Source organism: Xiphophorus maculatus, chromosome 15 (assembly GCF_002775205.1).
Source record: "Xiphophorus maculatus strain JP 163 A chromosome 15, X_maculatus-5.0-male, whole genome shotgun sequence".
In the NCBI taxonomy this organism is placed as follows: Eukaryota; Metazoa; Chordata; class Actinopteri; order Cyprinodontiformes; family Poeciliidae; genus Xiphophorus; species Xiphophorus maculatus.
In genome coordinates, this window is record NC_036457.1 from 10,126,595 (window position 1) to 10,152,859 (window position 26,265).

Consider the following 26,265-nt stretch of genomic DNA (forward strand, 5'->3'; position numbering starts at 1 on the left):
GGTGGATTCTGGAAAAAAAAGTTGATTGTGTGACTGTCACCTGTCAATATTGCTTAATTATCCTTATCCGTTTATTGATAATACAGCGGCTGATTTATGTACAATATTGTATATAAATCAAAGTTGACCTCAATAAAAAAAAAAAACAACAACAAACAGATGAGCTGATCAAGTCTTCACCAAGAGTGCAGAACATTAGGAGAGACAGCTTTGTCTGAGTAGTAATAATGAGTAATGGATTCAAGCTAAGTGCTTTCTAAAAGACAGAGGGACTCTGATATGGACAGCACTGAACCAGGAACCAGAAAGCTAGAAAACAAGAAGTCTACAGGCTTTGCTCAGACGTAGTTTCCTCTTCCGAGTCATTTGAGTGTATATATATTAAGCGATTAACATTACTTCGTCTAGTGATGTGCAGACAGCTTTGAGTTGCCTGTTAAGTTTTGATGGAAAGCTGTCAATTTATCCCTACAAGGGAAAAAAAAACCCTACCCAATAAGTTTCTGGAAACAAGCTCCAAAATATGTAGCTCTTTAAAAGAGTCCTGCTCCCAGACAGAAAATATTTTTAAACATAGCAGATACACATGAGCAGATTTTTATCCTTTACAGTAAATTTACAGCTTTACTAGCTGTAAAGTTAGGCTGTCACTTGATGTCATAAAAAGCATGAGAACGAAAGCAAAGTTTCAGATTTGACCATAGAGTTGGAATTAAAACAGAGGCTCGTTACTAACAGCACTGCTGCAGATTAAGCAACATTGATACCACCATTAACTGTCTATACATATTTTCCAAAGTAAAACATTAAAGTTGTTTGAAATGAACAAGAAAATCTGATCCAGTCTTTCTTGCAATAGCACCTTAAATAAACATTTTCCCAGTCACCATCTAATTAAAACCTTCATATTTAAAGATAAATCAATCTGTCTAAACATGTAAAAACAGTTTAATACAGTCCTTTAGGCAGATTTTTTAACGTGGGAAATTGTCCTGAAAGTGGGAGCCAGGGCTTTTTTGTAGTTTGTAATCCAGACAGCTAATGATATAGGAATCACACACATCTGGTGTGTGGGATTCCCAGATTTCCACCCTCCTCCCCACAGAGAGCAGCAATTCTTCACGTTAATCCAAGATTCCAAAGCGCACCACAATAACAAGAAGCATGATATAGCATGACCATAAGTAATATCACTATGATCCCCTCAAACATCTGAGGTCACAAAAGGTTCAAGTACTTCTTTCAGGGGGAATTAAAGTGGACGGAAAGTCCACCACCGACAAAACAAGGACAATAAAATAAATAAAATAAATAAAAAGAAGAGTGGAAGACTCAAACTAATAAAAATACCTACCATTTATTAGTTAATCATAAAAAAAAAGTAAAACAAAACAAAAAAAAAACTGAAGTCATTTTCTAAAAAAAAGCTCAGGATTACACAGATTTGACTCTGGGATCTTGGCAGATTTCCCAACCTCAGTTCTTAAAATTACGTTATGGCAGCATCAGAAGTTAAGACTACTTGCATACAATAAAAAAAAACATGTCTTCTTTTAGTTTTGACATCTCCTACATAACATGCTTGATGCTTTGTAAGCAGCAGTGCTTTCAATTTTGAGTCACAAAGCAACTGGCTGCCATCCTCATCAAAACAAGCCATTCCTCAAATGAAAAAAGCAAGACTCAGATTCCCGTTGTTACGGCTGCCATCTTTGCTTAGTATCAAATCATTAAGGTCTTACTTGTTTTATAATCCATACTATAACATGGAGAGAAGAACAAAAGGCTTGAATTTTCTTTACATACTTGAGAAAAGCCCAAACTCTTTAGCATTATTAAGAACATTTTATACAAATGAATGTCAAAACAGTCATCTAAAAGAAAAAGTGAAAAATCTTAGGTTGTATATCTTCAATGGCCATGCAAAAGAAAACAAAAACAAAACAAAAAAATATATACTTGTGCTTCATTAGCTGAAATAGGTGGAGTTTTAAAGAAAAGAGCTGCCTGGGGAGAAAAAACAAGGGAGGTCGAGTTCTTGGCATATCTGAGAGTCAGGTAACAAACACAAGGACAGAGGAGGGGGATTAAGATAGACAGATGGAAAACAATTGGGGTGGAAAGAAGCTGAGGCCTAAAGCACACGAGAATCCTCAGCCACTTGTTGGAAATTCAATTCTCTGCTTACACAAGTGACAGAATAAATGCAGCATATATCATTTTATACAGAAAACAATGGTCAAACTCTTAGAAATCAACCCTTGAGTAATAACTGCACATATACTGAATACACCTGGAAAACTCAGTCATTCCAAACGCAGTATGTGTCACAGGAAATGAAGACAAAACGAGCAGCAGGCTAGATATGAACAGATAAAATGTTAAATACTCAAGTGTGCTTCGACATTGAAGGGATTAGTGTGGTTTACTCTAAAGCATTCCTGGGCCTCTTAAGATTATCAACTTGCTTCCTTCCTCTCTGCTGTTTTTTGCACAATCTCTTGGTCAGTTTCTTAGAAAGGAGTAGAAGACCAGAGGAGGATACTACAGCGGTCCATCAGAGCCAGGTGGAACAGAGCCACAACCAAAAATGAAGATGGATAAAAGCCAAATGTTGAAACAGCTGAAGTTCATCACTGTGGTCAATCTAAATCCTAAGTCATTATTTCATCCCACCAGCTGTGGTTTTAAAAGCAAAGCTCATCTAGTACCGTTTTCCTTCCTGAGGGCTTGTGGCTGTGCGTTTGCGTGTGTGTGATCTTTCTGTAAGGATCTTACCTACATAGCCATCCCGTCCAACCAACTTCAAAGCCAGCTTGTCTGCCAGCACTGAGGAGCTGCCATGGGCGATGTTGGCAAAGGGCCCAGCATGGACAAACACTGGTGTACCCTGCGACAATTAGAGGGGCACACAAACATACAACCGTTTAGAAAACAGTGTAACCCTAGCAACTTCCCAAGCCTGGCCGAAATATCAACAGCTTCTTTCTTTACTAAAAAGAACAACTTTCAGTTACACTTCAGGGTAAATAGTGGGGTTTGAATGCACGTTGGCTGGCTAAGTGTTTGTCTGACCAGCAGAGACAAGTTAAGAGGTGCTTGACTGGCATGTCAACCCAAGTCTGGGTCCTTACTTCCAAGTGTTGATGTAGATTACTCTCTAAAGATTGAAAACAAACACAAGCTGAAGGAGCGCCTTAAAAGCCGGTTTCTCCTGCTACTACTTAAATTGATGTAACTTTCTTTACAGCAACAAACAAAATCCTGAAACAGAACTAAAACATGACTACTGCTCAGTTGGCCTACAAGCATGCTACCAACAAAGAACAAGGCTTTAAAAAGTAATTAAACAGAAACCATTTTTAAAATCACACCAACTCTATGGTCTAATGTACATATTTTTGTCTAGACTCTTTGGGAAAAAAAATGCTGCAAATGAAAATTTTTACCTGCTCAGTGCTTTTTATTCTTGACAGATAGTTAATATAGTCTGAAAATTATATTGATTTATCTTATGCTAAAAAACAGATTGTTTTGTTAGCATTTTTATGATCTGATCACTTCCGTTACAAAATATGATAACATATAACTGAAATAAAATAAATTTGTCGTATACTATGGGTCTGCAAAATACAAAAAAAAAAAAAAATGCAATAAAAAAACCCAAAGAAAAAGCAAACTCTTTAGCCACAAGGATGTTATAAGTAGAAAGCTCTGAATAACTCTCACAGATCCTCGAGTTTATAGCTGGCTTTCACAAATGCATGCACGACTGAAGACAATTGCTATTCTTCAAGAGCAAAATACCAACACAATCATGTTGGACTCTAAAAAGGCGACAACTTTGTGACTAAAAAAAACCATGAAAGCCAGCTGACCTATTGTTACACTGAATGTAGATTCCTTAAGAGAGGAAAAAGGAAGGATGGGACAGCCTAATATGATTTTCTAAGGCTTTGTTTGCATACCTCTATGCTGCCTGCATAAACAGTCTTCCCTCAGAGGAGCAAATCTGGGTGAAACTAGGTTCTGGGAAAAGCTGCCAATTGTTTTTTTTGAGCGGTTGAGAAAGTTGCATGAATCAGATCCGCATTTACTGTAGGAGGAAACTAAGTGCACAGTTGGAAAATGATTTTATTCCATGCTTGTCATTCATGTTTTCAACATAAATGTAAACGTCAAACAACCGGAATAATGCTCGTTTCCAACCCCTGAACTTTCACCCTTTCCACCTCTTTCAGGAGATGCATCAGCGACAGCAGAGTGATGAAAGCCCAGAGTGTCAAATCCCCAACTGTTGAATGGGATAATGAAGGCAGGAAAGGAAGATCAACATAACAGGAACATCGAGATCATGTCAATATTTCCTCATTTTGAGCAACTTGTGCATCATACCAGCTGCAAAATCATGCATAACTTCTGTAACCTTTGACATGAGGCAGCATCAGGACTCGAGAGGCTCAGTTTATGCTACGCTCTCCAGTCTCCCCCTCAGGAAAGATGCCTGGAGTTGTTTTCTGAAACCCCGTGGAGAGAGGATGTTTGGAAAACCTCAAAGAATGGCTGAGGTTTGCTAAACAGACACGTACACAGGGAGAGGTAAAAAAAAAAAAAAAAAAAAAGCTCTTCTCATTATGCTCAGTCTCTTTTAGACTCCATCCCATCTGATATAAAGACAAGTCCATTACAACAAAATACACATTTTCATATGTGAGCTCTAGTTTCATGAGTGAATCTCTGTTCACCACCAGGACAAGTCAAGAGGGCAAAAAGGGGAATAATTGGTCAAGTTCGGTGGAAAGTTCTCATGCAGCTCTGAGGTCCGGTTGGTCCCGATACCAGCTCCCTGACCAGAATCACAGGAAGCCCACACAGGAAATGGTTTCACACAGCAGGGCCGTAGAGCTTCCTCCAAAAACAAAAACCCAAAGAGTAACAAAATCTTTGCTCCATACAACCCCCCCCCCTTCCCCTCCTCATGCTCAGAATACACAGTACGTGTCACAAGCTGTGTTTATTTTTCCCCACTTGGAAGATGTGATCAAACTTCTTGTTCAACAAGGAACAAATAAACAAAAAATGTCAGTTTAAGTAAAAAAAAATTTTTTAAAAGAAACAAAAAGCAAGATGATGCATGACTGTTAACATTGAAAATTTCAGTTTTATATCAGTCCAAGAAAACAAAGAAAGAAACATTGTGCAGCATTTTTCAGCCTAAAACAAAGTTTACATCCAAGTGTGTTATCTGTTCTAGTTATCACATCAGATATCACAGCTTAAGTGAAAAATAGTCTTCACTCCTGTAGGGTTAGAAACTTTCATTGTATAATATGCCTACAGATACCTGCAGTCATAAATAAACAGTTGGGATACCCACTACATTTATTCCACCTTAAGTCTTTCAAATTGGAAGATCTCTTTGCCATCACCCTCATCTTTAGCTCTATTCCTGTGTTCTAAGTCAGGACTCTGCCTGGGCCATGCAAAAACTTGAATATTTCTTCAGTTTTGAAAAAACAGGTTTGTCACATTAAAAGAGTAGGAGTACGAATAGTTAACATTTTGTGCTTAACTACACATGCACATGAAGAAATTCAACTGATAAATGAGATTATGTGTTTTTCTCACCTCAAGGGTCTGCATCAGTGTGGGCTTGATAGCATCTTTCATTAGCACTGCAAGGGCACCACTTACACCCTGTCAGACAAGAAAGAAAGAAAAATGAGGACAGCTGTTGGAAACAAAGACTTTATGAACAACAGGCCATAAATTTAAAAGCATCCAAAATAAACCAAGGAGTTGTAATTGTTGATTACTAAGTAATTTCCATACTTCTATTTCTACACTATAGTTTACAGTTATATGCTAAATCTTCAAATATGAGCAAAAATATAAAATAAAAACTGTACCCGTGTGAACTATGGTCAATTTGTTTGTCTATTGCTCTCAAACATTGCAGTCATGTGTGAGAAAGTGAAGGCCGACAATGCAAGAAGCAGGAAGACTCTGCTTAACATCCTATTCATGAGATACAAGCAAACTGCACATGTTGCTTTGAACTAACATGGGTGGAGGGAGTTAAGCATTAGTACGTCTGACCCAGAAAGCATACTTTTTTTTTTAACTGACTGGTGGAAATTTGCAGGGAGGAAGAATTATGGTACACAATCAAATTACTGACATTTTGTAAAACATTAAAAATTATACACTCAAATTAACAGTTATCAGTTTTGAAACAGAAAACAGGCCAATGGAAAAAGATAAAGGTACAATCAACAAAAAGTCTTATTACAAGCTATAAGGAGGACAGCAAGATCCAACACGATGTTAAACAATAACATCATTGTTTATCTCAGTCCATCTTTTAATTCACTGACTGTTTCCATTGACCATAAAATCATGTAAATTGGAATTAAGAATCCATATTTATGGAAAGACTCTTTATCTGGTTTTGCCAGACACTTTCATTTTTAGATTTTTGTTCAAACAAGAGCCAAATATAAATTTTCCATTAAGTCCCAACATTTTTTTAAGCAATCTTTCAATCAAAGTGCTTACAGATATGAAGCAAACACTGGAAAGTTGAGTTAGAACATTCTTTGGGATGAAATAATTTCTTCCTAAAACCCACCAAGTCCTCCGCTGTGACAGGTTCTCCAGAGCGACTGGATCCCACCACCATGCGGGCCAATCTGTTCTTCATGTCCTTTAGGCTATCCGCGAGGGCCAGAATAGCCATGATCTCACTGGCTACTGCAATGTCAAAACCAGTCTAAAAGTCGAGAGAAAATATAAGTTACATTTTTGCAAGTATGGCACATTCAAAACAACCATGCACAATAATTTCCACCCTTACCTTTTTAAAACTGTGCTGTAAAAAGCACCCTGTTACATAAAGACAGATTTGAGAGTCTAAACACTAATGACTTTATATCAATAGAGTATTTCTCAAGACAACAGAAATAACACTGTGGCGCCAAGGTAAAAAAAAAAAAAAATTCCTTTAGTCACCTGTTTTTTTTTGCCTGGGTACCAAAGTATGGCTTATGAATGCAGCCCAGTTTGGAGAGATGATTTGATGGAGAAAATGTAATCAGAAACACGTTTAACTCATTTCAATGCGAGATTCTTCTGTAATTTATGTGAAACTAAAAAGACTTGAAGAACATGAGTGAATAAGTGGTCATTTAAAAAGGGAAACAGATAACAGTGGACGTCTTCATTCCATGACTCTCACACACATACATTAACAGAGAGAGAAACATGTCTTGAACCATATTAATCCAACAAGGACCTCAGGATCTCCCCTCCCGCTCCCAGTCATGATACCCTGAGGGGCTATAGGGTATCCACTAGTGGAGGAAGGTGGAGGCCAAAGGAATGAAACAGAATGGATGGCAGTAAATATAAGCATATGCTGAGACAGCTTAGGGGGTTATTTCAGGTGGTTGTGGAAGAGTGTAGCTGTGTGCATATGGGTGGGTCATTTTCCTTCTTGTGTAAACATTTGCTTTCACTTAAGGCTGCTTGCTTCCCATGGACCTGAACTGTTTATTCGCTGAATTTCATTTAGCTGTCATTACTGCTGATATGTGGCTAAAGTACAGCTGGGCAGCATCACAGAAAATGCGGTGGAGCTTAGGTGTGGGCCTGTTAACATCATCGAGGTACAAGGAGGATTTAAAATGTTAGCTTAGAAAAAAATAATAATAATTCATTAAACTGTAAATATGCTTTAATGCCATTTCAATGAGATGCCAGAGAAAATCAGTGCATAACCAAAGTTTTCTACAGATAAATGCAGCCTTGCTCTTCCTCCACCTGTTGCTGTGCACGTCCAGTGAGCTGGCTGAAAGAAGACTCCCAAGCATTTCTTTAACTTACATTTGAGAATTTAGAATTATGTCAAACAGTTATTGCATAGACACTAAAGAAACACCACCATTTACTCATAATAGTCTTATTTATGCGGTTTTAAAATGCAGGTGAGAGCTAATGCTAAACAAAATAAATCACCTGACTAATAAGCCAGCAAAAGTCAGTCTGTTACACTTGTGTTACTCTACAAAGAAGAGAACAGCAAAAAGGTAAATGACAACAAGCACTTGAAAATCATTACTAAATTTAATGGGGGTTAGCTAGATCTTAGTTCCAGCTTCAAAATCAATGACAATTAAAATCAAAATGTTACATTAACAAGTAGTTTCATAACCAACAATTTATGTGATATTAATTTAGCACTGGAGGGGGGGCACGATGGCGAGCGTCTGGTGGCCGGGCTTTTACCCATGGAGCCTGGCCGGGCTCAGCCCGAAGAGGAAACATGGGCCCCCCCTCCGTGGGAGGGGCCAAAGGGGTCGGGTGCAGTGTGGGATGGGTGGCAGCAGAGGGAGGGGACCCTGGTGGTCCGATCCTCGGTTGCAGAAACTGGCTCTTGGGACGTGGAATGTCACCTCTCTGGTGGGGAAGGAGCCGGAGCTAGTGCGTGAGGTCGAGAGGTTCCGGCTAGAAATAGTCGGTCTCACCTCGACGCACGGCTCTGGTTCTGGAACCAGTCTCCTTGAGAGGGGCTGGACATACTTCCACTCTGGAGTTGCCCAAGGTGAGAGGCGTCGGGCAGGAGTGGGCATACTTGTTGCTCCCCATCTCGGCGCCTGTACGTTGGGGTTTACCCCGGTGAACGAGAGGGTAGCATCCCTCCGCCTACGGGTGGGGGGACGGGTTCTGACTGTCGTTTGTGCTTACGGGCCGAACGACAGTTCAGATTACCCACCCTTTTTGGAGTCCTTAGAGGGGGTACTGGAGAGTGCTCCTCCTGGGGACTCCCTTGTTCTGCTGGGGGACTTCAACGCTCACGTGGGCAATGACAGTGAGACCTGGAGGGGCGTGGTTGGGAGGAACGGCCCGCCCGACCTGAACTCGAGCGGTGTTCTGTTGCTGGACTTCTGTGCTCGCCATGGATTGTCCATAACGAACACCATGTTCAAGCATAAGGGTGTCCATATGTGCACTTGGCACCAGGACACCCTAGGCCGCAGTTCGATGATCGACTTTGTCATCGTTTCATCGGATCTGCGGCCGTATGTCTTGGACACTCGGGTGAAGAGAGGTGCGGAGCTGTCCACTGACCACTACCTGGTGGTGAGTTGGCTCCGGTGGTGGGGGCGAAAGCCGGTCAGACCTGGCAGGCCCAAACGTGTTGTGAGGGTCTGCTGGGAACGTCTGGCGGAATCCCCTGTGAGACGGAGCTTTAACTCCCATCTCCGGCAAAACTTCGAACACGTCCCGGGGGAGGTGGGGGACATGGAGTCCGAGTGGACCGTGTTCCGTGCCTCCATCGTCGAGGCGGCCGATCGGAGCTGTGGCCGCAAGGTTGTCGGTGCCTGTCGCGGCGGCAACCCTCGAACCCGCTGGTGGACACCTTCGGTGAGGGATGCCGTCAGGCTGAAGAAGGAGTCCTATCGGGCCTTTTTGGCCTGTGGGACTCCGGAAACAGCTGATGGGTACCGGCGGGCGAAGCGGCATGCGGCTCGGGCGGTTGCTGAGGCAAAAACTCGGGCGTGGGAGGAGTTTGGAGAGGCCATGGAGAAAGACTTCCATACGGCTTCGAGGCGATTCTGGTCCACCATCCGGCGTCTCAGGGGGGGGAAGCGGTGCAGCACCAACACTGTTTATAGTGGGGATGGTGTGCTGCTGACCTCTACTCGGGACGTTGTGGGCCGGTGGGCAGAGTACTTCGAAGACCTCCTCAATCCCACCAACATGCCTTCCACTGAGGAAGCGGAGCCTGGGGACTCTGGGTTGGGCTCTCCAATCTCTGGGGACGAGGTCACCGAGGTGGTTAAAAAGCTCCTCGGTGGCAGGGCCCCGGGGGTGGATGAGATCCGCCCGGAGTTCCTTAAGGCTCTGGATGTTGTGGGGTTGTGTTGGTTGACGCGACTCTGCAATGTCGCATGGACATCGGGGGCAGTTCCCCTGGATTGGCAGACTGGGGTGGTGGTCCCCCTGTTCAAAAAGGGGGACCGGAGGGTGTGCTCCAATTATAGAGGGGTCACACTCTTAAGCCTCCCTGGCAAGGTCTATTCAGGGGTCCTGGAGAGGAGGGTCCGTCGGATAGTCGAACCTCGGATTCAGGAAGAGCAGTGTGGTTTTCGTCCTGGTCGTGGAACACTGGACCAGCTCTACACCCTCGGCAGGGTCCTGGAGGGTGCATGGGAGTTCGCCCAACCAGTCTACATGTGTTTTGTGGACTTGGAGAAGGCGTTCGACCGTGTCCCTCGGGGAGCCCTGTGGGGGGTTCTCCGGGAGTATGGGGTACCGGGCCCTTTGATACGGGCTGTCAGGTCCCTGTATGACCGGTGTCAGAGTCTGGTCCGCATTGCCGGCAGTAAGTCGGGCTCGTTTCCGGTGAGAGTTGGACTCCGCCAGGGCTGCCCTTTGTCACCGATTCTGTTCATCACTTTCATGGACAGAATTTCTAGGCGCAGCCAAGGTGTTGAGGGGATCCGATTTGGTGGCCTTAGGATCTCATCTCTGCTTTTCGCAGACGATGTGGTCCTTTTGGCTTCATCAGATCGTGATCTGCAGCTCTCGCTGGAGCGGTTCGCAGCCGAGTGTGAAGCGGCCGGGATGGGGATCAGTGCCTCCAAATCCGAGGCCATGGTCTTGAGCCGGAAAAGGGTAGAGTGCCTTCTCCGGGTCAGGGGGGGTATCCTGCCCCAAGTGGAGGAGTTTAAGTATCTCGGGATCTTGTTCACGAATGGGGGAAGAAGGGAGCGGGAGATCGACAGGCGGATTGGCGCAGCGTCTGCTGTCAAGCGGGCGCTGTACCGGTCCGTCGTGGTGAAGAGAGAGCTGAGCCAAAAAGCGAAGCTCTCGATTTACCGGTCGATCTACGTTCCCACCCTCATCTATGGTCATGAGCTTTGGGTCATGACCGAAAGAACGAGATCGCGGATACAAGCGGCCGAAATGGGTTTTCTCCGTAGGGTGGCTGGGCTCTCCCTTAGAGATAGGGTGAGAAGCTCAGTCATCCGGGAGGGACTCAGAGTAGAGCCGCTGCTCCTTCACATCGAGAGGAGCCAGTTGAGGTGGCTCGGGCATCTGGTCAGGATGCCTCCTGGACGCCTCCCTGGTGAGGTGTTCCGGGCACGTCCCACCGGGAGGAGGCCCCGGGGAAGACCCAGGACACGCTGGAGGGACTATGTCTCTCGGCTGGCCTGGGAACGCCTCGGGATTCCCCCGGAGGAGCTAGAAGAAGTGGCTGGGGAGAGGGAAGTCTGGGCCTCCCTTCTGAAGCTGCTACCCCCGCGACCCGACCTCGGATAAGCGGAAGAAGATGGATGGATGGATGGATGGATTAATTTAGCACTAGCACAAATAAAAAAGTTTCTCTTGTAAATAAAAGCAAATAAATCATACATTTTTAAAAATACTTTAATACCACAATAACATGAAAATGTTACTATGCATTTTTTTTTCTTCACACATTGTTTTGGAGCGTTAAATGGTAGGCAAGTAAAAGACATTTTAAAATCAACAAGGAGTTCACATATTATGATTAAAGACTAGAAGACCATGAGGTCAGATTAATGCATTAAGCTAAAAACTATTAGTTCTTCACTTTTAAACAAATTCTCATGTTTAAAATTTTCATTGGATTTTTAACAATTAGGAAATAACAGTGTCAGACGATTCATGACATTAAACCACCATACCTCTCTGATCTGTCCTTTTTCAGTGCTTGCCTGTCCCACTGTGATTTTCCTCAACAAGCGGTCATTTGTATCAACAACTGAAAAAGCAAAATTACATATTATCTCACAATAATGAAAGTGACGAGTAATATACATTATAAATGCACATTTGCAGATTTGGATTAGAAATGAACCCACTGATTTCCCAGAGATCGTACTTGGCCATTTAATCTTTTAGTGATCAAGATCATAAAGACAAAAAGATGGTAAATATTTTGACTTATTCAATAAATGCATCAAACCAACAGCATTTCTTTTTAAGCACTTTGGGATTTTCCAGACATGTCAAATGCAAAAATTTGCATAATCTTTTAATTTCTCCATCTATTTAAAACTGATACCTCTATCACTGAATCTGTAGCAAATTTATTCTCTATTTTAACTGTTAAAGTCCTTCATAAGATAAGCAGTGTAATCAGTCAAAGTTTCCTACTTCAGCACATAAAACAAGTCTTCAAATCTGTGGGTAAGAAAGTTTTCTTTGTGGCTTTTTTGTGGTTCCCAGCAGCTGGGATCCCTGTGAGCTAAGCAGTATTCACTGGGTCATTTAGTGCAATAGAAAATAGAGGGGGAAAAAAAGACACATTTTTCTCTCACCCTTAAACTTAACTGTTTTTTTAATCTCAAGGACATTTTCTCAAAAATGGCCTCTGCAGCCACTGGGATAAATACCACATCAGTCATAGCAGTGCCCAGCTGTTTTGTGTCATTGACAAATTTAAACCAACATTGCTGTAGGTAACGTAGCGCCCCAACAGCAATCCTCACCTCACTCTGGTATAGAAATATGATTGATTACACGTGTAGCATTCATTTAACATGAAATAACTTCAGGATGCAACACAACGAGGACCATTTAGGATTTTAAGGTGCGTTAACCAGGGATGGATCAATGCTCGGATGTTTCTCCCTAATGGTAACGTATTTGTACGGACTTTATAATGCTTCAGAATAAGTCCCAGTCCAAGTCATGCTGTTTTAACTCTGCTGTTTGTCCCTCTGAAGCAATGCCAAGCGATCCCCACCTGTGGCCTGGGACCAGCCAGTACCATTTTGAGTTTAGTCTGGCAAGGTTTTTTTTTTAATGCAGCCCATGTCTCTTTATCCAAATAAATGCATTACTGGAGAACATTTACAAATCATTTAGATTTGCCCATGTATGGGTTTTTTTGTTGTTTTTTTTTAGTTACAACTGAGTGAGCAGAGTTTTCTGCAGCTAGTATGAACAGAGTACACAATAATAAATGTTGGCTTATAAATGATCAAATCTGATGAATGAATGCATAATTTGAACATTTTGCTGCAGAATGTTGTACGTAAAATTTCAAATGTTTGAAATAATAGCTAGAAGCAAGTAAAAGGTTAAGCTCAAGTATTTTTCAGATTTAAGAAACAAAACTCTACAGTATGTCTTAGAGTTTGCTACAACCAACTACGGTGAGAAAGGGAACTTGTAGTTGTAGAAATACCTCTTTGCCAGGTAATTTGTGAAGGGTCAAGATCAAGGCGCACAAAGCTACTGATTTCTTCTGGTGTAAGAGAGGCAGGATCAGTTTTATTGATACCAAGACGCTGAAATGGAGAGGAGAACAAAAAATAAATAAATACAGATTTTGGATTCCTCTCTATGTATTTTGAAAAAAAAAAGTATTGGGTAAATGCAACATTTAGGTTTGTCACTGGACTCAAGCAAATACAGCCATCCAATTATCTCTGATGTTTTGGAAATATAAAAAATGCAAACAGGATTATAAAAATCTGAGGATTTTACTGCCAGATTACAAAATGTGCAGTAAGAATGATTATTCTAATATATATATATATATATATATATATATATATATATATATATATATATATATATATATATAGAACAATATATATAGATTGGTTTGATGAACATGAAAGTGAAGTTGAACATCTCCCATGGCCTGCACAGTCACCAGATCTAAATATTATTGAGCCACTTTGGGGTGTTTTGGAGTAGTGAGTCAGGAAACATTTTCCTCCACCAGCGTCACGTCGTGACCTGGCCACTATCCTACAAGAAGAATAGCTTAAAATCCCTCTGACCACTGTGTAGGACTTGTATATGTCATTCCCAAGACGAACTGATGCTGCATTGGCCGCAAAAGGAGGCCCTACACCATACTAATAAGTTATTGTGGTCTAAAACCAGGTGTTTCAGTTTCATTGTCCAACCCCTGTGTGTGTGTGTATATATATATATATATATATATATATATATATATATATATATATATAACTTAACAGAAATAACTTAAATATATGAATAGAGCGTATTTCAAAAGGTAAACTGAGTACCCATAGTGGAGAAAGCAATCATCCATCAATTGTATTATGCTCTCAAGAACTTTGCATATTGCAGTATTTAGACTTACCCGAAGCCTGGAGATCTGGATGGGAGAGAATTTTCTAACTCCATATACAGAAGGAACCAATCTATTGAACAGGGACTACATGAGAAAAAAATGTTTTTGTTTTTTTTTTAAATACAAATACATTTTGAACTAATTTTAAGCTGAAAATGTTAGATTTACTTATTTTCTTAATAAACCAAATACTAAGAAAATTACGCATTTGTCCTTAATTTACAGTCACCTTGTTAGACTGCGTTGCCTCATGGAGCATCCTGGCATCGATGGCTGCCGCCAGCAGGTTGTTAGCTGCTGTGATGGCATGGATGTCACCAGTCAAATGGAGGTTGAACTGATGGAGGAGTTCAAGGTGTTATATGGGTGGGAAAAAAGACATTTTGTGAAGGACTGGATTGCAAAGCTTGTAATAATAAAAATGGTAATGGTTAGAAAAAGAACAGAATTTTAAGTTTCTGATAAGCTGATCTCCAGTCATTCAAAGTCAACATGAAAACTGATTTTTCAGGTCTAATAATAAGTTATTTCTTATGGAAGTGAAATTAGAGACTGAAAAAAGAAAGCTGGCTTGTTGTAGAAAGAAAAGTCTGGAACTTTTCAACTCTACTCCTCATCACCCCTTATACCCCTTCTACTACTCTTATCCCTCTTTGTGTAAAGCATATAGTCACAGCTTTACAGAAATGTGTGGATAACGTTTTTTTAATGCCTTGTCTCTGCATATCTCAGATCTTTAAAGCCTTCTCTAGTTCTGCCTGTCAATACGTCTTACCTCCTCCATAGGGATGACCTGGGCATAACCTCCTCCTGCAGCTCCCCCTATGCATAAAGCAGAGGTAGAACAGTTAAAGAAAGACAACGGGGCAACTGGTGAGTGTTGAACTATAAATGAACTACTCCACCCAAAAATGCATAAACCGAAGTTTCATTAATCCCGATGTTTAAGATCATCTCCAGATCTCTGGCTTTCCATGCTTTAATGCATTTAGTAAAAACAACCGCAACCCTTATCACAAGCATTATCATTTCAAATACAAAATTTGTTTTTGGAATGGCTATTTCTATAAACAACCAATGTTTACCTTCTTAATTTAGTAAAAAAAAATCCAGAGAGGATGCATCCAGCACCTATTAATCCTAACCTTTAATTCCAAAGGTTGGTCCTTGAGAAGGCTGTCGAAGGCAGGCAAAGGAGTTGAGCTTGAGGTGGGCAAACAAAGCCTGAACCAGACCTACAGTCACTGTGGTTTTACCTTCACCAAATGGAGTTGGTGTTATACTAAATAGACAAACAAAAGGAGATTTTATAATTTTTTTTAAATCTTTGTCTTCAGATTGTGGTTTATGCTTCTCAAGTTGTGTCTGAACTCCAAAATGCTCTTGATAGGAAATTCAATATTCATTTATGCGATGACACTCACCCAGCAACCAGAACATATTTGCCATCAGGCTGTGAGTGGAGGCGGTCCAAGAGGGAGAGTTGGACCTTAGCTTTGTTCCTCCCATAAGCTTCAAGCTCCTCTGGCAGCAAACCAATTTCCTTGGCCAGCTGAGCAACAGGTTTTGGTGTCTGAGCCCTTGAGATCTCAATGTCACTAAAACAGCAGATGAGGAATTTTTTGTTTGAATACCATGACAACATGACAGATTCATTTTAAAAGCACAGTCTAAGAATGTCTCTTGTGCACATGTACGATAAAAAAGTCACAGAAAACAGTTATGTATGGGAAGTCCTAATTTAATGTGTTAATATTTGGAAGTCCATACGTTGGAACAGGGTTTAATGGTTGAAGTTTATGGCTGTACAGATCCCAGGGTCTGTACTGCTGCTCCTGGAGCCACCGACAGCAGCCATGTGTCACGTTCTAATAGGGAAAAATAAATACATGGAAATTAAGGTTTTTAAAAGTATTAGATCATTGTCTGAGGCACATAATAGTAAAAGAGAGGTAAAAAGAACAGAACAGACCTGTGCTCTGTAGGCAGCTGTGAGATATGCTAATCCAGATGTTGAGGGCAAGTCAATGAGGTTGTCATCTGGATTTCATATTATGCAAAACAAGCAGAAATTTACTTGTACTAATATACATACAAAAAGGAAAATAAGTATTGATATGATTAAATCTATGGAGGTCTATGTGCCCCAGAAAGCTCTCTGACGCATCTACGATGAAACTTCATTATGGACACAGTTTCCACAAAAAATAAAAATAATATATTCAGCAAAAAGGTTTTCCCAGTTAAAGTAGATTGCTCAGTTAACACAAGCGTTGTCAGAGTGAGTATTTAAGTAAATTATTCATGCATTTATTTCTATTCACTTTGATTACTGCAATGCACTTACTATCATACCTAACAAGCAGCCATTTGTCACACATGTAAATTAGAGCAAATAACAGAATTCGTTTCTCTTTGCTGGCTTCCAATTTGCCACAGAATAGATCAAGTCTTTCTGATTTGTTTCCATCCTGTATTTCAAATATTATTTTGGACATCATATATCTTGATTGTGCTTTGTAAATAAACTAATCTTTTAAAAGAGGAAAGAAATGCTTCGTCTAGTTAACTTGCTGCTCAGATGGAAGCATGTAGAACATAATCAGTCATACCTGGCTCCGAGGCCGACTCGCAGTGAATGATGACCGTCTCTGGTCGAGCCCAGGATGGCGGGATGTCCATGTTTCCCACATTTAAAAGAAACACAGCATCAGCCTGCATTACCTGATGAAGAAAGACGGGAAAACACATAACTAAGAACTTTGTTTTGCAAATCAGACATAAATTACAGGTGAACAAAAACACACATCAATATAAGTTGGGAAAAATCAGTTTAGTTAGGATCACACTTTATGAAGCCAATAGTGCCTCCTTGTGGTCACTTACTAGAATAGCAGAATGGTATCAAAAAAAAGGTAAAATGCGACTCAACAAACCTGTGTCTTCAAGCTCTTTGAGTTCCAATGATTTGTTTGAACTGTCATCCCACTTCTTTCAATCAGGCACTGTAGGGCCAACCTGAGTGGTCCTTGTTCTCCTACCAGCAACACTGATTTTCCTTTCAAAGAAGCATCTGCAAAAACATTTACAACATGTTGGAATGTGAATCCCCTGTTCAATAAACTAACCAGCCTTCTTTACAATTCTCCTAATATTTCAGAAAAAATTATAAATCCATCCATTATAAAAAATAGAAGACTGAAAAGCATTCAATTAAATGAAAATATTGTGTAAAACAATAATAATACACATTTTCTAATGCTTCTGCTTCTACACAACTCTAAATTAGTCAAAATGAGTAACAAAGTGTTTACTCAGACATCATGTTTAAATAAGCAAAATGTTTGTTCTGGAATATTTTATTTCAAATACAGCAAAAAGCATAAACACACATGCAGGCAATAACATCATGAACGAGCAAATTATTAACATGCAACACTGATGATCAGTCCATGTCAAACACAGAGGACTACATCCTGTTTCATCAGCAACAACTGTGTTGGTGCATGGGGACACCTTTGGTGAGAAACATATTTCAATAAAAAAATATACATACATATCTTAAACAACAACAATGTTCTTTCACTTTTTTTGTTGTATTCAAAAATTACTAACCAAGACACAGTGTATAAGACATCATTCTCCATTACTAATTGATCTGATGGTACAACTACTGTATTTGTGTATTTACTAAAATAATGGACAGAAGATAAAGCAACAGAACTTTGGTTAAAATATCACTTGACATTTTTTGCCATAGAAACTATAAACATGCTAAGTCCTGTTTGGATGGAAATACAAAAGGTTATTTTTATGTCACAGTGAGGTAACTTTTATCTGCCAAACAAAGAAAAGGTATATTAAGACAAACATTGAGAGAAAAAATATATACATCATCACAGCCCTTTTGAGTTTACAGGGATGCTTTGGTGTTCTTGCAATAAACGACACAGAGCCCGTCTTAGCAGAAACTCACCATGTTTTCCCAGCAGATCCAAAACAGCACTTGCTATCGGTGGTACAAAACCTTTGCTCATGTCTCCTCTCACCAGGCGGCCTATATTCAAATTGGAAATGCTATGTTGCAAGAAGAAAAAAGAACAAAACAAAAAAAGTTTAGAAAAATTTATTGTTGTTTTTTATGCAGCTACTTTGAAGTTCATCATATTTCACTAAATAAAACTATGACAACACTTTCTATGGTTGGACAGTATTTGATAGACAAAAAAGGAATTTCCATATTTCTGAAGCTTTGGTAAAATATCAAATACAGTCTATTAAAAGTTCAAATGCTCTGCTTTCAAAGAAAAGAAGTTAACTTTGCTCATTATACCGATAGAATAAAAGCAATGAGCATAACCTTTAAGGCCTTTTAAGTAAAAGGATCTAAACTTTCATGATTTTAAACCAGTCCCGTTCAATTTGTGGTTATTATATAGCGTGCCTTGCTAATGTTCCCATTCCCTTATTTTAGGAAGACACGTGCTGTATGTACAATTTGTCTTAATATTTTGCAGGCCTTCTTGATTTGGATCAAATGTGACACGCAACATGTTGTGTGTCAACAAACCATGACCAGTGGCTTACTTTTGACTTGTGGGTACACATCACAGGCCCTTTTATGGCAACTTATTACATGTTGCTACAGCTCAACACCATTTACCACTTATGAAATAATATTCGTCTGTCAGACAAAATACTCTCCCAAGATCTTACCAATCAACATCTTTCTCTGGTTTAAGTGCGTTGAGCACTCGACTAGTGAGGGAAGATGTGGGGAGGTGGAGAAAGACTCCATGCACCTTGGGGTCATCGTTAAGCTTCAGCAACTCTTCTATTATCTACATGCAAACAGAGAGACAAAAATGGCAAAGATGTGTGAAAGTAGAGAAACGGAGCACCAGGACCTATAAATCACCTACTATTAAATAAGCAACTGAGCAATTCCCAGAAATATCCATTGCTTCTGAATGAATAAGGAGGAAAGACCCAGCTGAGCCAAAGTAGCTTTTGAGCAGCTTCACCAACAATATATCAAGCAGCTAGGCTAACAATTACATCATGTTTAAATCATTTTACGCTTCTTTATATTCATCAGAATTTCCCACAGATAATAATAAAATGGAAGAATTTTTTCAAAGTCTTTCCATTCCTGCTATTGATATGGATACTGCCAGGAGCATGGATTCTTCACTCAGCCTTGTGGAAGTAATTAATTCAATAAAAGCGCTGCAGTCAAACAAAGCCCCTGGCCCTGATGGGTTTCCCATCGAATTTTATAAAAAGTTCATAGAAAAATTGGCACCACTATTATTGGCTATGTTTAACGAATCTTTAGAACGCAAGACTTTACCTCCAACATTAACACAGGCTACTATAGTTTTACTTCACAAAAAGGACAAGGACCCAACTTTATGTGGTTCTTACAGACCATTGTCCTTGTTAAATGCAGATGTAAAAGTGCTAGCCAAGTTGGTTGCTTCTCGTTTGGAGAGGGCCCTCCCTTTGGTTATATCTGAAGAGCAAAATGGCTTTGTCAAGGGGCGTCAATTATTTTTTAATGTGCGCACCCTTTTTAATGTCATCTATTCAAAGCATTCTTCTGATATGCCCGAAATGGTCATTTCCCTGGACGCTGAAAAAGCATTTGACAGGGTGGAGTGGGAATACTTGTTTGTGGTTTTGAAGAAGTTCGGATTCGGTGATACATTTGTTTCTTGGATTCGTCTCCTTTATGCATCTCCCAAAGCCAGTGTCCATACTAATGATATATACTCAGATTATTTCTCTCTTGGGCGTGGTACACGTCAAGGCTGTCCGTTGTCGCCTTTGCTCTTTATTATTGCAATTGAGCCTTTGTCTATCGCATTGCGCGCCTCTCCCTCATTTAGAGGGATTTTTCGGAATGGGACAGAATATAAATTGTCCTTATATGCAGATGATCTGTTGCTTTATGTATCTAATCCCGCTATCTCTGTCCCCACTGTCTTGCATATCTTAAATAATTTCAGTTCCTTTTCAGGCTACAAATTGAATTTGGAAAAGAGTGAATGCTTTCCCATAAACACTACTGCCTGTGATATTCAACACTCTGACTTTCCATTCAAACTCAGTCTCACAGGATTTAAATATCTTGGTATAAATGTGACACGTTCTTTATCTGGCCTTGCTTCTGCTAACTTTTCGCCTCTTATTACAAAGACTGCGTCTGATTTCCAGAGTTGGCGTAATCTTCCTCTCTCTCTTTTGGGAAGGATTAATGTTGTCAAGATGAATGTCTTACCTAAATTTCTTTTTCTATTTCAGTCTATTCCTCTTTTTATCCCAAAAATCTTTTTTGATTCTTTGGATAGGTTGATTGGTGGGTTTATTTGGAATGGGAAACCTCCTCGAGTTCGTAAAACATTATTGCAAAAATGTAAACTCAGTGGTGGACTTTCATTGCCTGATTTTCAATCATATTATTGGTCTGCGCACATACAAAAAATTAGTTATTGGTTAAAATCCTCCAGTTCTCCTTGGTGCAAATTGGAACTATCTTCGTGTGCTGGGTCTTCATTGTCTGGTCTAATTTTTTCTTCATTACCTATAAAACCCTCTTTATTCACTAATAATCAAGTTGTTCTTAATACACTGAAAATCTGGTTTCAATTTAGAAAGCGTTTTAAGTTTGTTGGTGCCTCATCTTTATGCCCCTTGACTAACAACCATTTGTTTCCTCCATCTCTTTCTGACCCATCATTTTCAGTTTGGTATGATAGGGGTTTAAAACAAATAAGAGACCTATATACATCAGGAGTATTTAATAGCTTTACAAATTTATCTTCCAGATACAATTTACCTGGTACGCATTTATTTCGTTATTTACAAATTCGGAATTTTGCCTCTAAATGTTTCCCAAATTTTCCTTCTATACCCCCTGAACAGCCCTGGGAACAGATTATTGCATATAATCCACTTCAGAAAGGTATGATTTCAAAGATTTATCGTTTTATTTTAAATCTAAGGGTTGATTCTTTTGTCAAAATTAGAAATGCATGGGATAAAGAGTTGGGAATCCAGCTGACCCAAGATATTTGGGATGACGCCATTGACAGAATTCGATCTTCCTCATCTTGTGCTCGTCTTAGTTTGATTCAATTTAAAGTTGTACACAGGATTCATTTCTCTAAATCTAGGCTTTCTCAGATTTACCCGGATGTAGTGGATATATGTGATAAATGCAAAGGCTCTCCATGCAATCTTGGCCACATGTTCTTTCTTTGTCCCAAATTATATAATTTTTGGTCTAATTACTTCACAATTATGTCTTCTGTTCTGAAAGTAAATTTGCAACCTTGTCCATTTGTTGCCATATTTGGTATCCTCAACCCTACCTTAGTGCTAAGTTCTGCTCAAATGGAGATTGTTGCTTTCACATCTTTATTGGCTAGACGTACTTTACTGTTACACTGGAAGTCTGATAAATGTCCCTCAATATCCCTCTGGGTTAAAGATATGATGTTCTTTTTGAAGTTTGAGAAAATCAAACATACCCTTCGAGGGTCTACACAGAAGTTTTACCAAAAATGGCAATGCTTTCTTTCCTATTTTTCAAACTTGGAAGTTTTGCCCAATTGAAGGTGCCTGCTGCTGAATTTTGTGTTGGTTATAAGTATGGGTAGTCATATCTGATGAGTATATTTTTTATTTTATTTTCCATCAGGTTGACTTTGAGCTGAGATGGGAAGGGGGGGGGGGGTCGGGTTTTTTTTTTTTTTTTTTTTTTAATTTTCTTTTCTGTTGGAAAAAAAAAAGGCTGAAACTGCTGGATTGTAATTTTGGAATTTCTATTTTTGTGTAAATGTACTGAGTGTATTGATCAATATGTATCCATAGAGAGATGTTTATGTATGTTTTGGCTCTAATAAAAAAAAAAAAAAAAACAATTACATCATGAATGAATAAATAATTACATTAAAAGCATAAAATTTAAAGTATTGACTAAATCACTGAAATGTAAGTAACCATGATCACACCCAACAGAAGACTGCCAAATCATGTACAAACTTGCTTACAAAGAATCCAACCCCTGAGTCAGTTTTACTTACTTCATCTTCACTGCACTTCTTTGCCAAACAAATCTGAGTGACATTCAAGCCAATCTGTGAAGAGACAGACACAGATATTTCAGCCACTGAGTAAATAAATATTCACACAATGGAGTAAAGAAGAAAAAAGGGAAGACCACCTTGCCAGCTATTTTCTTATTGATTTCCAACATGTTGCCATTTTCACCAGCCTTCAAGATGAAAATAAAATCATGATTAAAACACAGAGATCAATCAGATTGTACAGCAACGCAACAGTGTCAATAAAAAGATACTCCTGAGGTCAAAGGCACATTAAGAAAAATCAAGTCATGTCGAAAATGTTTGGTCAATTAAAGTTAGAAGTTTATATTTTGTCTATATGATCATCGGAACGGCGAGACATATATCCTGCCATACATTACCTGTAAAATGACTAACAGGGGCTGGATGTCAGGATTCCTTCTTTGCAGTGTTGCAATTGCCTCCTTGGTATTCTGAACTACTTCCCTGTAAATAAGCATTAAGGCACACAGCTTTACCATAGTGAAAACCAAGCAGATTTTAAAAGCCCCAAACAGACACCCGTAGAACTGAAATATACTGTGAACTGGGTAATGAAGTACTGTCCAAGAATTGTGATGAATATTACAATTCAATTTATTGTACTGTTCCACCAGAAATATTTGATCATCGTTTGTTTTGTTTTGCTACTGAGCAAAATTTTGCTTGAACTGTTTCAGTGTCTTCTTTTTTCCTCCTTTACATTTTCTAAATGCATATAGATCAATCAATCAATATATATACAGTATATATATAGTACATACCAAAAGTTTGGACACACCTTCTAATTCAATGGGTTTTCTTTATTTTCATTACTATTTGTAAGGCAAGAAATCCCACTTATTAACCTGACAGGGCACACCTATGAAGTGAAAACCATTTCAGGTGACTACCTCTTGAAGCTCATCAAGAAAATGCAGAGTGTGTGCAAAGCAGTAATCACAGCAAAAGGCTGCTACTTTGAAAAACTAGAATATAAGGGGTATTTTCAGTTGTTTTACACTTTTTTGTTTAGTGCATATTTCCACATGAAAATAAAGGAAACTCATTGAATTAAAAGGTGTGTCCAAACTTTTGGACACACCAACTGGATTACCACAATCAATTTGAAATTGAACAGATTTTGTTAGCTTGTGTGTCAAATTAAATGTCTGTATTGGGACTAAAAGATCGATTATCTCTGGTAACTGAGTGGGAGGGGTCTCTACAGTAACACTGACCTACATTTTGCGCAGAAATGTAAACATAAACTTTATCAGCTCTATCTCAAACTGTTGGTGCAATATTCTCTCTTTTAAAAAAGTCACAAAAAGTAAAAGTAGAAACCAACATTACGTCAGTTGAAATCCCATATTTAAAACAGAACTTTGTAAACAAACTACCCTGAGTTTACAGCATATCATCTTAACTGGTAATAAATTAACTTCCCTCAATCATCCATCTATTCATTAATTTCTTCCATTAATTTTGACCGTGTTTGCTGTATAAATTGCATGTTTAGTAACAACAGAGTGAGATTGCATCATCTGGCCATAGCCTCTCTAATCATCTGGGTGCACGTGGGGAACTGGCAGTTAGCCAAACCAGAGCCGTTTTTCTCTCGAGCGAACTACAGCATAATAGTTACACTTTCTAAAATAAATAAAGTCAAAATATACTGAATTGAAATATAAACGTTTAATACACAAAGTTTCTTACCCCACTAATCTGTTGCATTCAGACCAGTCATCCTCTTTGAGCTGTTTCCCGAAGTTTGCCGTTAAAGTGGGGCTCGTCCCGCTGCTAGTAACGGTGCTAGCAGTCCGAAGGGTTAACCGGCTGTTTGTCGTCCCAACCGGGAGACATCCACGCGACATGCCGCTGAATCTGCTTCCTGAACGGGAAGCACGCACTCGAACGCTACAGCAGACACTGCGAATTGTAGCCAGCTTCATGGTGCCTTCTTACTTTGTTTCTGGGTCTCAAGAAGGTCCTTCACTCTCCGTTAGAGTAGCACACGAAGGAGTCTTTCCTAGAGGAAGAAAAGAAGTTGAGGTAGTCTCCGGGTGCTGATGGAGGTGTGGTAACTTCAGGGGCACTCGGAAATATAAATGTCCACAGCCCTGTGCGTTCTAAAAACTCCAAATATAACAAATCTCCAATAGACTAAATGGTGGTTTATAACAATACAACAAGTGCATAGCATGCCAAGTAATTAGCGTGCAGTCTCTCAACCGCCAACTCACTGGAAATGTGATAGTTTCTCTCCGAATTGCATACAATTGAATTTTTCTCTTTTTATGACTTCAAAGTCACTGCTTTCAAATGTTTATTATGTTAAAACATACCCCCGAGTTTCCAGGTAAGCTCGGAACAGTCGCTTTCTATATTAACATGGAATTTTACAGGCCATTTTCGGGTTATTTAGAAAATCCGAGGGTATAATGTACGCATCACAAAATCAGCAAACACTCCAGTGCAGGTAAAGTTAAATCAGGGAGCTAGAAGCACATACACTCGTGATTAAAATCTTAAGATCTGGTAAGAAATTGCATGTATTTTGTGCTGGTGAATTATAACCAGGCTCCAAGAAGAACTTCAAAATGTAAAATAAAGAAACAGTAACATGAAACAAAATGTATATTAAATAAAATATAGAAGACAAATGACTGAAAACTGCATTTGAAATTAAACAGGGATTAATCAGCTAATTAAAAGTTTACATTTTTATTTCATTTACATGTCACCTCCCCTGAATGAAGTGGACGTGTAAGACACAAGTAAGACAGATATTTTCAACTTATTGAAAGTGAGGCTTGTGGAACAAACAAATGAAGTAGTGGACCGTAAAAAATTACCTGTGCTGAGTAGAAGAAACTGACGTCTTGAAAATTCAGTTTTTATTTTAACAGAGTAATGGGGCTTCAGGTTGTGCAGGCACGTCAAGCCCTGTCTTAATGTGAGCACATTTTGCCGCAGGTTTTGTTCTTAACTAAGGGTCCTTGTCCGTGCGCTGATAACTTTGTTGTTCAGCCCATCAGAGCAGCTTTTTCTTAAATTGTCATAAATTTTACCTAATCTAAGTCCTATTGAAAACATTTGGAGTTGGATGGCAATTGGAGTTTCCATTCATCCATATGTAGATTTAGTCTATTTTATAATGCAGTTTAAACTGTCAGGGTCTTCAGAGACTGACATCACAGGGTTTGACAGATAAAACTAAGAGGGGCAGATACTATTTTGGTTGATGTAGCCCCAAAGCCATGGCACAGTATGGTCTGCCCAGGATTAAGTTAAGAAGCTTCTTAAATGCAATTCTTTACACAGACTTTATGCTCTGCTGAGTATAAAATTGTGACTTTAAATTATTATTTGGGTTCTGCCTTTGTCATTGGTATACACTGACTTTTATAATCTCTTTATAGTGTTGTGTGTTTACAGCAATCCCATGCAGCTGAGATAGTTTGGAAATGTGTCTTACAAATGAATACATGAACAAATAAAATGATGTGCACGAAAGGCATTCATGCAGAAATTTTTCTTTTATAAACTTCTTTATTGTCAAAGTCTTTATCCCCCACTGTTGCAGGAGAACATCTGATACGATCATATGACTGAGTGGTGTGTATCTCAGACCTCAATAACCTTTTGCACTGTTATTGATGTTTAAATGCTTCACATGGTATTGATTACTCTCCAGTCTAAGGAAAATAATGATTAGGCTTGATTTTTCAAACATAATGCAATATTTGAAATATTTCAAAAATAATCCTCTGGCCAACAAAGACTATAAATAAAAGTCCAACAAGATTATAAATGGCAACATTTTTGTTTAAATTGTAATCATACTAAACTTGGAAACTTACTAGGGTAAGTTATTCTCCTGCATATAGAGCAATTTAATTTATTTTTATCTTCAAACCTTTGTGTATTTTTCATTCATTTGTTGTCTAGTTCCTAACCATTTTGGAAGGAACTGATTTTGTTTCTCATGTCACTTAACTC

The 26,265-nt window shown here is 39.3% G+C and overlaps 1 protein-coding gene across 3 annotated transcripts in view; it reads right to left on the minus strand.

Annotated features, from left to right (window-relative positions):
- The window catches only part of mthfd1l (methylenetetrahydrofolate dehydrogenase (NADP+ dependent) 1 like), a 39,528-nt gene extending 15,205 nt beyond the window's left edge, over nt 1-24,323 (minus strand). For 2 of the 3 annotated variants that reach the window (XM_023347346.1, XM_023347345.1), the window contains exons 1-20: nt 23,980-24,323; nt 22,644-22,728; nt 22,380-22,430; nt 22,240-22,293; nt 18,866-18,990; nt 18,126-18,226; nt 17,086-17,222; nt 16,762-16,873; nt 16,122-16,189; nt 15,920-16,017; nt 15,574-15,747; nt 15,295-15,431; nt 14,925-14,971; nt 14,379-14,486; nt 14,159-14,233; nt 13,226-13,328; nt 11,718-11,794; nt 6,632-6,772; nt 5,629-5,697; nt 2,779-2,890 (exon numbers count right to left, since the gene is read on the minus strand). In XM_023347346.1, the coding sequence (XP_023203114.1) occupies nt 2,779-2,890; nt 5,629-5,697; nt 6,632-6,772; nt 11,718-11,794; nt 13,226-13,328; nt 14,159-14,233; nt 14,379-14,486; nt 14,925-14,971; nt 15,295-15,431; nt 15,574-15,747; nt 15,920-16,017; nt 16,122-16,189; nt 16,762-16,873; nt 17,086-17,222; nt 18,126-18,226; nt 18,866-18,990; nt 22,240-22,293; nt 22,380-22,430; nt 22,644-22,728; nt 23,980-24,215 (2,110 nt within the window). In that variant the 5' untranslated portion in view covers nt 24,216-24,323. Of the gene's footprint in view, nt 1-2,778; nt 2,891-5,628; nt 5,698-6,631; nt 6,773-11,717; nt 11,795-13,225; nt 13,329-14,158; nt 14,234-14,378; nt 14,487-14,924; nt 14,972-15,294; nt 15,432-15,573; nt 15,748-15,919; nt 16,018-16,121; nt 16,190-16,761; nt 16,874-17,085; nt 17,223-18,125; nt 18,227-18,865; nt 18,991-22,239; nt 22,294-22,379; nt 22,431-22,643; nt 22,729-23,979 lie in introns of those variants that run through there. The other variant, XM_023347347.1, reaches the window with a different exon arrangement.
- Nucleotides 24,324-26,265: the final 1,942 nt, after the last annotated feature.